This window comes from Scardinius erythrophthalmus (assembly GCF_964197995.2).
Source record: "Scardinius erythrophthalmus genome assembly, chromosome: 6".
In the NCBI taxonomy this organism is placed as follows: domain Eukaryota; kingdom Metazoa; phylum Chordata; class Actinopteri; order Cypriniformes; family Leuciscidae; genus Scardinius; species Scardinius erythrophthalmus.
In genome coordinates this window covers 19,886,129-19,897,971 of record NC_138226.1, presented here as the reverse complement: position 1 = coordinate 19,897,971, position 11,843 = coordinate 19,886,129, and the positions used below count along the sequence as shown (strand labels likewise).

Below are 11,843 nucleotides of genomic sequence, written 5' to 3'. Positions count from 1 at the left end.
AATTTCACTAAGCAGAACAGTAAGAAATGTTTTTTTTTTTAATTATTATTATTATTATTTAACAATGTCACAGTACATCGGACAAAACCACACTATACGTCAGGTTTTATGTTATTTTCTCAAAACAACTTAGGCAAAACCACACTGCTTCGGGTTCTTGTTTTAAACTTCACAGAGTCACGGCGCTTCTCACTCACTAAGCCTACACTATAACACAAAATAGTTGTGAAATAATTCTGTGACCACACTGCGTCGGGTCTAATCAGTTACTTTAGAATTTTCTCAGAACTATAACAACTTTCACAATCAGTTTCAAGTACGTTAGAAACATTCTCATTTGTTTCAGTTACTTTAGAAACAACCAATCTAATATAACTCTGCCACCACACTGCTTCGGGCTGATTCAATTACTTTAGAATCTTAACTGAATTATTAGAAACCAACACCAAGTTTCAGTTACTTTAGAAACTTTACACTTAAGCACTTTGTTTCAGTTATTTTAGAAACAACAATTTCAATACAACTCTGCCACCACACTGCTTCGGGCTGATTCATTTCCGTTATAATCTTAAACAAAATCACACAGAATAGGCTAAACAACTCCTCCTATAACACACAATAGTTGTGAAATAATTCTGTGAACACACTGTATCGGGTCTAATCAGTTACTTTAGACTTTCCTCATAATTATTACAACATCACAATGAGTTTCAAGTACGTTAGAAACATTCACATTTGTTTCAGTTACTTTAGAAACTTAACGGAATTATTAGAAACCAACACCAAGTTTCAGTTACTTTAGAAACTTTACACTTAAGCACTTTGTTTCAGTTACTTTAGAAACAACAATTCCAATACAACTCTGCCACCACACTGCTTCGGGCTGATTCATTTCCGTTATAATCTTAAACAAAATCACACAGAATAGGCTTAACAACTCCTCCTATAACACACAATAGTTGTGAAATAATTCTGTGAACACACTGTATCGGGTCTAATCAGTTACTTTAGAATTTCCTCATAATTATTACAACATCACAATGAGTTTCAAGTACGTTAGAAACATTCACATTTGTTTCAGTTACTTTAGAAACTTAACGGAATTATTAGAAACCAACACCAAGTTTCAGTTACTTTAGAAACTTTACACTTAAGCACTTTGTTTCAGTTACTTTAGAAACAACAATTTCAATACAACTCTGCCACCACACTGCTTCGGGCTGATTCATTTCCGTTATAATCTTAAACAAAATCACACGGAATAGGCTTAACAACTCCTCCTATAACACACAATAGTTGTGAAATAATTCTGTGAACACACTGTATCGGATCTAATCAGTTACTTTAGAATTTCCTCATAATTATTACAACATCACAATGAGTTTCAAGTACGTTAGAAACATTCACATTTGTTTCAGTTACTTTAGAAACAACCAATCTAATATAACTCTGCCACCACACTGCTTCGGGCTGATTCAGTTCCATTGTAATCTTAAACAAAATCGTACGAAATAGGCTTAACAACTCCTCCTGCTAATACTGAATAAACCAAATTCTCTTCTGTCCTTTCTAGATTTTTTAAAACGAGTGGGTTTCCTGACAAAAACCAGCATAAATGAAAGAAAACAGCTTTTCTCTTACCTTTCCTCACTTTTTGTTGGAAATTCCTTGATGGGTGGCTCGCCAATGTAAGAAAAAATGATGTGGACGTCGAAGATCTCAAAAATGAAGTTTATTACAGCATCGCAGTGGCAAGGTACACAAAGCACCTTGGGTTCACCGGCGTCAGAATGAACCCAGAACATCCAAATCTTAAACCTTTTATCTTGTTCTTAATGTAAATTAAGTTGCTCTTGTTGAAACAGCTGTGGTCTATGTTAATGAAGTTGTGACACCCCATTGTCTGAGAAAGTTCTCTTTCTCTCCTGAGAAAGTGTTCCACACCCATTCCCATTCTACAATTGACTACCATTTGTTCAGGATGTGATCAACCCAAATAGTGAAGAAACAATATAACTTGACTTTCTTTCATCTCTATGATAATTAAGCCATTTTGGGGATGAGCTCATTCTAAAATATATTTTGGAGTGGAATTTGGGTAGAGGCAGACTACAATTTCTTACACATGATACTCCAAACTTTTGTGTGGTATTGAATATATTTGAATATAAAATTTGAATTTGAAATTTGAAATTTGGATAGGCCTATGTCTAAATATCATCTGGAAAATATTTACTTTTGATTAAGTTGAAACATCTTTTTTCTACCCACCATTGATATATTATGATATGTTCAATAGAATAAAATTATTGTGATTTCATGATTTCAGATTAGCATTTAAAATCCAATGGTAATCATTTTCTTTTTTGCACTCTTTTTCAAACATTTTCTACAGAAGACTTTTTTAAGAATGATCAAATGTCCAAATTCATCTTTGAAAGTAATTTTACAAACTAAAACCTAAATCCATTTTATTCAAAAGAAAGTGAATGAGATTTCCAGTGGAAGATATTCAAGGCCTGTGGTTTGTTTTGCTGAATGCATGTGTGTGTGAAGCAAACAGGAAAAGAAATGAAAAATGACACCTGAGACACATACTGCAGCTGAGTGGCAGCACTCATCAATAATTCTATGTGATCTCTAGAGGAGAAGAGTGTGTTGCAGGTGTCTTACAGTAAAGTGAAGCGAAGCAAAGGCACCATTTCATATTTCTCCGATGCCTCTTGCTTGTCAACGACGGTCCGGGACTGACAGGTGATTAATAGGCTATGTGAAGTGTGTCATCTTGATGCCGACTATCCATTGCTATGAGCAGCCGTGTCACCTGATTCTCTGAGATGACCTGGATTAATGCCAGCTGCCAACAAATTCTTACTGAGTGTTTAAAACACAGGGGTTTATTCGCAGCACCAGTGGAGTATAATACCTCCTAAACTCCAAAAAAATAAAAAATAATTCCCTGGTAACTCGGAAACTTTCCGCAGCTTCATGCACTGAGCGTCACTGACTTTGATCCTGTTCCTCCTTACCAGATGTTATTTCTCAGTAGGGTCTCTTTAACATATTTCTTTTGCGCTGTAAGGATTTCAGAGAAACATGGGATTTGACAAGGCTGTGTTGGTCTAGAGCCTCAGATCTGTAATGCAGGATGTATTCTCAGAATATAACCACTGACAAGATCGTCAGGAATCAAAAGCCATCTTAGCTGCCATGGTTCAAATGCATAGGCAGGGATTCACAGATGTTAAGAATAGACCTGTGTTTTATTGTAACAGCTCCCATCTCAATGTTCGTCTCTTTAAATTAGCAGAAACCTCCTCTGTTCACTGTGCCAGGAATAAGAAACTATATATGGGTGCTGTATTTGCAGGATATCATGATACATAGAATGTTGTAAAGACAGACAGACAGACAGACAGACAGATAGACAGACAGATAGACAGACAGACAGACAGACAGACAGACAGACAGACAGACAGACAGACAGACAGACAGATAGATAGATAGATAGATAGATAGATAGATAGATAGATAGATAGATAGATAGATAGATAGATAGACTGAACTAAATTATAAACGCAATACCCATTTTTTAAATATCCTCAAATATCTTTGAAAAACTAAGACAAAAGGCCTATTTCTATCAAATATTGTTCACAAATCTGTCTAAATCTGTGTTAGTGAGCACTTCTCCTTTGAGACACCCAACGCAACCCCCTAACTGATCACAACAGCACAGTTCCATCATTTCTTCAAAGGGATGCAAAAGCTGTTGCGCCTCCACATATTTTAGGACTTGTGTCTAACACACAAGAATGAAAATCCCCATGAGACCTGAATTCAACACCAGAATCCAAGATGGATGATCCAACTATATCATTAAACCTTGTACATGGATAGATAGATGATAGATAGATGGTAGATCTAAGTCTACTAAAGCAGGGAGAGCGTTTTCACATTTGGTCTGGAATTGCCTTCCTGATAATTTTCGGGGCTCTCCCAGTTTAAATCTAGATGAAAGGCGCATCTCTGTAGCCAAGCATTCACATAATGCGTCAAATGCACGTGATTATTCTTGCTTAATTTAATGAACAGCAGCTACAGTACGCAATTATTTTCCATTTGCTTTTGTTTTATCTCGGGATGCCCATCCCGAGGTAACTAGAGAGTAGGTCAGCTCCAGTTTGAATCCAGCCTCTTATGAAGATTTGAGATGACCCAACACCTGTGAAGAGACGGCGTCAACTCCTGCGAAGATTTCAGATGACGCAAACTCTAAATCATCATGCTCCAATGCTACAATTTTTCTATATATCCTAAACATTTGTTAACATGTTGCCTTAAGCTAATTGTTTCTGCCTTAAATTAGTCACTCAAAAAAATAACTCTTTGAATGAACATAAAAAAAATCATGGAAAGGATTTCCACATTAACCCATTAACCCATTCCCATTAACTTGCTTTATTTCAGCATTATGCAATTCTGTTATTCCAATTTAATGTACTTACATTGGGTCAACTTAACTTATTAAGGTTGATTCAACTTATTTACTATGGTTGGACACAGTTTAATTTAATAGTGTCAGCCCACCTAATTTGCAATGTTTTAGACAAACTATTTTACATTCAACTTATGTGTTCATTATTTTCATTCATCCATTAATATTTCATTTATTTTAGTGACACATAATTAAATTGATAGACTTCAGTTATCTATTTGCTAACAGTAACACACATTAGCATCTTAAATGTTACGATTATCATACTACGCTCATTCAGCCAAGGCAGTTGAAAGTAATTAAATCAGTCCACAGCCAAACAAAATGCTCCACACTTCTCCACAATGGTAACCCTCTGTAATTTAAATGGTTCTAATAATTCCAATTTAATTGAACATTAAACACAATTACACACTATCAAGTCTTCCCCTTTTCTCATTTTCTCAAAAAAACATAAAATAACACTTAATTTTAACATTTATTCTCTCTTAATTCAACCATATGCAAAGCATGCTGGGAACTAACAAGCACTGCCCAGTTTCAGTTAAAGGGGGGGTGAAATACTCAGTTTCACTCAAATTGTTAATCTTGAGTACCTATAGAGTAGTATTGCATCCTTCATATCTCCAAAAAGTCTTTAGTTTTATTATATTTATAAAAGAAAGATAGGCTGTACGGAGTCTTTCCGGAAAAAAACGAGCGGCTGGAGGCGTGCCGTGTGGGCGGAGCTAAAGAATCACGAGCATACATACTGAACGTTTTTGCTTAGAAAAACGTGAGATGGGCAGTGAAATGGGGGAAAAACACGAGGTCTCGAGAGTTTTTTAAAAGTAGAAATGATTTTAACTTGAGCGCAGTGTTTTTCTAACACCATGTCATGCGCGAGTTTTACAACATTTGTGTGTGTTTACTCGTGGTTTATGAGGACATGAATTGTTTTATGGATTATTGTATGTGACTTAGCAGTATAAAGCGGAACAGTTTTGCACATCAGACTAGTATTTTCATAGAAAAACAATGGAATAGTAGCGCATTTCAATGAAGAAGCGCGCTTTGTGTGAACGGCCCCTAAGTTTATTATGAAATAATTAATTTATTTCAACATATTTTCACACTCTTTGTGTATTGTTGTTTGGAGTGGTTTTACAATAAACAAACAGACACCTACAGTGGCCAGCTAAACAAATGTATTTAAACACACACACACCATACATCGCATGCTCCATAGATACATGTATACGTGATCATGTTGTTTACTTGCTGTGCTTACGCGCCGATAGCTAACAAAAGACAGACATTTAAAGCAGTTTTACTCACCGCCTGCGGTTCCAACACACGACCGTGAACCTTTATCGTTGGGACTGCTCCATCCTTAAGCACTAGACGATCTGCAAATCCGGCAATTACTTCCCTAAAGCCGAGCACAGCGCTTTGATGGGCGTACTGCTTTCGCTCTCTCGCTCTGGTCTATGGGTGCGCGCGCGCCCTTCCGGGAGAAGTGCCCTTAGGACCCGTATAAGGAAATTCCGCCCCATCTGACGTCACACATGCCCATACTCGAAAAAAACTTTCCGAAACTTGTGACCAACCGGAAGGAGTATTTTTGGTACAGAAATACTCCATCAAACGTACAACTTAATTTTTGAAACTTTGTCCATGTTTAGCATGGGAATCCAACTCTTTAACAGTGTAAAAAACTCAGTATGCATGACACAAACGGATTAAGTAAACTTAAATTTTATATATTAAGCAGATTGAACACAATCAAATTAAGTTAGGGCAAAATGGCAGTTGGCGTCGCACTATACTGCCACCCTCTGGATGTAAGAATTTTTTACTTAACATAAATGGTTTGTGTTTAGACAACACGTTAGGATTTTTAGGATAGATAGATAGATAGAAAATTATCCATAAGATTTAAGAATAATGCAACATTTTAGAATCTAATATTATCAGAATATCTTCAGGTTCAGCACTTCTTGTTAATGATATTTCAGCATGATTTCTGATTTCTGTTGATGCGCCACAACTCCAACACTTCATAGTGAAAATAACCTAAAATAACCAACAAAGCCTGTTAGTATCATAATAACTTTTTTTTTTTTAACCCAGAGGCCTGAGGTTCAGAATTGTGTGATTTTTATTTATTATGGCAACATGCTTGTTCAAGCTGAAAATATATCAAATTCATCTCTAAATACATTAATATTGATCTCTAAATAATGCAGAATTACATAGAATTACATACATACCATTGAAAAGTTTAGTCTTTAAACAGTAGGCTAATATTGTGAAATATTATCACAGTCTAAAATATATATTTTAATACATTTAATTAATTACCAATCACCATCGCACACCTGCAGGTGATAGGTGTGTGTGAGTCAGGTCAGTCACCTAATATGACTGATGAAGGTCATGAGACCGAAACGTTGCTAATAAAAGTTTGATACTCTTTTGCAAGTATGGATAATGTGCAGGATTATTATTTATTTATTTATTTTAAATAAATAAATACATTTAAATTAACTTAATTATTGTTTTATTTTAAATAAATCTTTTTTTCTTGTCTTGTGATGGCAAAGCTGATATTTTGCAGGAATTACTCCAGTCAGTGTCACATGATCCTTCAGAAATCATTCTACTTTGGTGCTAAAAACATTTCTTTTGACAATGTTGAAAGTTGTTCTGCTTAATATTTTTGTGGAAACAGTGAAACCATTTTCAGGAGTCTTTGATTAGGCCAAATTAAAATTCAAAACAACAGAAATTTGAAATCTCGCGAAAGCCACAATGTTTTGTATAAATTAAATTTATATTACTTTTTAAAAAGTAGATTTTTTAGTACAGGATCAGCCTAAAAACAAGCTAAAACAGCTGAGCAGCTATCATTTCAATGGAAAACATAACATTGAGTGGAGTGGACTTTGCCCAAGCTCGACTATATTAGATCTCAATCTCGTGGATGTAACGTTAACTCAGACAGCCATAATTACATGACATGACATATTGAAAGATTTTCGCAATGTGAAAATGTACCGCGGCTTTGTCTCAGTTATGCTATATGCCATATTAGCAAAGTCCTAAAGTCTTTGGTAGGCTATAACCATAGACTGTAAAAAACCATAGACTGTCTAACCATAGACAAAAGTCGGCTATAACCGACTTTTGTGGCGACCGCTTCCGCCACGAGCTCAGACTGGCCTCAGACTGTCTGGTGGCGGAAGTACACGTCATAGAGCGCGTTCCACGTTGCGTACATTCCTCGAAATGTGGAGGCGGGTTTAAGAACGTAACAAGTAAGTACGTAATTGTCTTTGAGAATGGCGTTTCCGCAGTGGGGTCTGAGTTTTGTGCTGTGCGCAGCGTGAGTGTTTTAGTACCGAGCGGAGAGGAGATGCACACGGCACTCGAGTGAGGTAAACTATATAAAACCCGCTTTGTTTTCATACACTCCCACAACATGGACCCGAGCAGCTTCAGATGGGTCAATGAGAGCAGGGTATTAAGATAAAATCGTGAAAATGTTTTGACTTATTATTGATTTTATAGCTTTGGGCGCTAGCAGTGTTAGCAGCTGCTATTTAGATTGACCATATTTCCGCCGATTGCGCTTTTTAAACTTGCTGCTCCACTAACTGCATTTCCCTGCTTTAGATACACGTGTTTATTGCGAATCCTGTTAATAAGAAAGACATTTGTTCACGACATTGATTAAGATTTATTGCGCTGTTAAGCGGAAGTGTGGGGTTTAATGGTAACGTTATGTTTGGGCTTTAGGATCAGTCATGTGAAGAAGTTAAGGGTGTTGTAGTCCTAAAGCTTGTCTCGTGCTGGTTTATTTATAAAACCAAATGTTCCTGTTTTGCTGGTTTTCCTTAGACTGCAGAATTAATCTTTTTTTTTTTTTTTTTTTTTTGGAGGTGTCTGTGCACATATGCTTAATTTATCATTTAATATACAGTTGACAATGCCAAATTAAAATGGCCAATTAAACTTGGGTTTTGTTTTGAATGTGGTGTTATAACGCAGATTATTTAATTCCAGTTTCTTTGCACATTTTCTGGGCCCAGACAGTGCAACATGTTTGTTTCCAAATTAATTTTGAGTAACATATGGCAGATCCCAGTCTAACCTGACCAGCTGAAAAGTGTCCAAATCACTTCGAAAACCAGTCTGGCGAGGCTGGAAGACCAGCTGAAAACTTTTTTTTTTTTTTTTTTTCTTCTGACAAGTTGACTATTATATTTTAGCCTACATAAATCAAGTCAAGCACTGTTTGTTTTGCAATATGGTTTTAGAGGGGTGTTACTCCAATAGACATAAGCAGTCATTTTAATATAGTTTGATGTAGGATAAGCATAAACAAGATACTACTCTTTAGCCTACGTTTTAATGCTGGAAATGTGACATAATGACTGGACAAATGGTGGCACTGCTGCAGTGAAATGGTGATGCTGTGTTCCTGTTCTGCCAGTGCACACCTGCAGAAACCTTCCCCTGTTTAACCGTGCCTAACCACAACAACTGCTGTTTGTGGATCTACAGTGCCTCTGCTTCTAAAAGGCAGATGCTAACCCAGTTCAAAATGTGGAAAGGGAAATCTAAAATCTTTAATCCCAAATTACTCCATAAAATGTGTTAATTTCTTAAGGCCACTTTGTTATCCATTGATAGTTACAAATTCTGTTTTTTATATATATATATATATATATATATATATATATATATATATATATATATATATATATATATACACCTAGCTGAGTGGTCATGCATTTTTTTTAAATCATTTTCTTTTCATTTTATCAGAAAAGCAGTGTAGTTTTTATCAGTGGAGACTCTGAGGATACAGTATGTAGTAGGGCTGTCACTTTTGTGAAAAAATTGTAAAATCGATTGTAAAATCGATTTTCCATGTCTAAAGACGTTTCCATTTTAAACGCCAAATATGTGCAAATTCACGGACAACTAACAGGCATTAGGACGAACGTAAAGAGGGTGCTTGAGACGCGCACAAGTTAGCAATATTTCTGATGATTTATTGGCGTGAAGTTTCGTGCACAATGACAAGCAAGTATGTAGCCTATTGTTTGAGGTGACGAAGTAGTAAATGCACCTACCAGACTCCTTAATAGAAATAGATGATTGCGATTTAGTAGTATTGCAACTTTTGAAGGACTTCAGTTCTGCCTGAGAGTATTTGCAGCCAGATGCTAGTTAAAGCATCTTTCTCTATTGATGGCCATTCAAAAATATCTGTTAAATATGTCGGTGAAAATGGATGGAAAGACAGATTTTGGTGAAATGTAGCCTAATAACAGATGTAATGAATTAGGCTACTTATTCATAATATGCGTCTTCATAATAAGCAGTATTTCAAATACATCCTTCACTTCGTTGACAACAGTAGATGTAAGTATGATATTTGCCTTGGTTTAAGTAAATTGTTGGTTCAGTGTGAGAAGTAGGTGTTGTCCGACTTGACTGCTCATTTTGTTGACTGCTGCTGCCGACATTTGTATACTTTCAAGGTGAGGAGTTCAGATAAGCTTTAGGTCTTGGGACTGTGCATTCTTCAGGTGCTAATAATGTTGTCTGTCACGACTGCGTTTACTTGCAGCTGTAGAGTCATTTGTGGAATTTAGGTTCAGGTGACTGGCTCAAAACAACATGGCTGCAGAAATAAGTAGGCCTACTTATTAACAAATATAGCAGATTGTGTCCTTTCACTGTGTTGAGGTGAATGTGAATACCAATGAAGAGCTTTTTCAATGGATATTTCTAACCACTGATACGTTTTGGTACAATTCATGTGTGCCATTAGATAATAGTAGGCTAATACATGCTGCTTACACAATATACTGTATAAGTTTAGAAATTGTCAACTGGTTTATTCTTTCTAAAAGTTGAACATTTTGCATGTATTATTTTACTATGAACAGTCTCAAACAAAGTCGTTTTACAGAGCAGCATTAAACAAGAATTAGTCAAATACAGGTTGCCATTTTATCACGTGACTTGCCCAGTCTTAATCAAATAAGACTTCACTTTTGGGAATAACAGCCCATAAGATTGTTCACATGATCAGCTATAGGTGCCTGTACAGAGCTGTTAAGAATTTAAGAGATCAAATGAACATGAACTCAGTGGATGGGGTCTTAAGATTTAAGGGGTCTTGGCAGGTGCCTGAAAATCTACATTTTATAAACTAACATTAAACACTTTAAGTTAGCGTGTTTTAATGGAGGTTTAGTGTTTAGTATTTTATACATATATATATATATATATGTGTGTGTGTGTGTGCCTTAAAAGCCTATGGTCTATTTCAGGTGACTGGTTTTAGTAATTATTCCCATGTTCAAGACAAAAAAACCTGGTCAGGTATTTAGGGTTTATAATAAGTAGTCTTGAACATTCAGTTACCATGTGTATTCAGTGTAAAATCTCTATATTTAGGCTATACTAAAATGCACATGCAAAGCCTTAAAGGGTTAGTTCACCCAAAAATGAAAATTATGTCATTAATGACTCACCCTTACGTCGTTCCAAGCCCGTAAGACCTCCGTTCATCTTCGGAACACAGTTTAAAGGGGGGGTGAAACACTCAGTTTCAGTCAATCTCATGTTAATCTTGAGTACCTATAGAGTAGTATTGCATCCTTCATATCTCCAGAAAGTATTTAGTTTTATTATATTTATAAAGGAAAGATAGGCTGTACGGAGTCTTTCCGGAAAAAAAAACGAGCGGCTGGAGGCGTGCCGTGTGGGCGGAGCTAAAGAATCACGAGCATACATACAGAACGCGTTTTTGCTTAGAAAAACGTGAGATGGGCAGTGAAATGGGGGAAAAACACGAGGTCTCGAGAGTTTTTTAAAAGTAGAAATGATTTTAACTTGAGCGCAGTGTTTTTCTAACACCATGTCATGCGCGAGTTTTACAACATTTGTGTGTGTTTACTCGTGGTTTATGAGGACATGAATTGGTTTATGGATTATTGTATGTGACTTAGCAGTATAAAGCGGAACAGTTTTGCACATCAGACTAGTATTTTCATAGAAAAAAAATGGAATAGTAGCGCATTTCAATGAAGAAGCGCGCTTTGTGTGAACGGCCCCTAAGTTATTGGGTTATATATACTCAACATATTTTCACTCTTTGTATATTGTTGTTTGGAGTGGTTTTACAATAAACAAACAGACACCTACAGTGGCCAGCTAAACAAATGTATTTAAACACACACACACCATACATCGCATGATCCATAGATACATACGTGATCATGTTGTTTACTTGCTGTGCTTACGCGCCGATAGCTAACAACACACAGACATTTGAAGCAGT

General features: G+C 36.1%; 1 protein-coding gene across 2 annotated transcripts in view; it reads left to right on the top strand.

The window, feature by feature from the left end:
• Positions 1 to 7,811: 7,811 nt before the first annotated feature.
• The window catches only part of slc39a10 (solute carrier family 39 member 10), a 30,708-nt gene continuing 26,676 nt past the window's right edge, over positions 7,812 to 11,843 (top strand). The window contains exon 1 of one of the 2 annotated variants that reach the window (XM_081368701.1): positions 7,812 to 7,917. Coding sequence is in view for 1 of the 2 variants with exons in the window: in XM_081368699.1 (XP_081224825.1) it covers positions 7,962 to 8,000 (39 nt within the window). In the remaining variant the exon portion in view is untranslated. Of the gene's footprint in view, positions 8,001 to 11,843 lie in introns of both variants that reach the window. The other variant, XM_081368699.1, reaches the window with a different exon arrangement.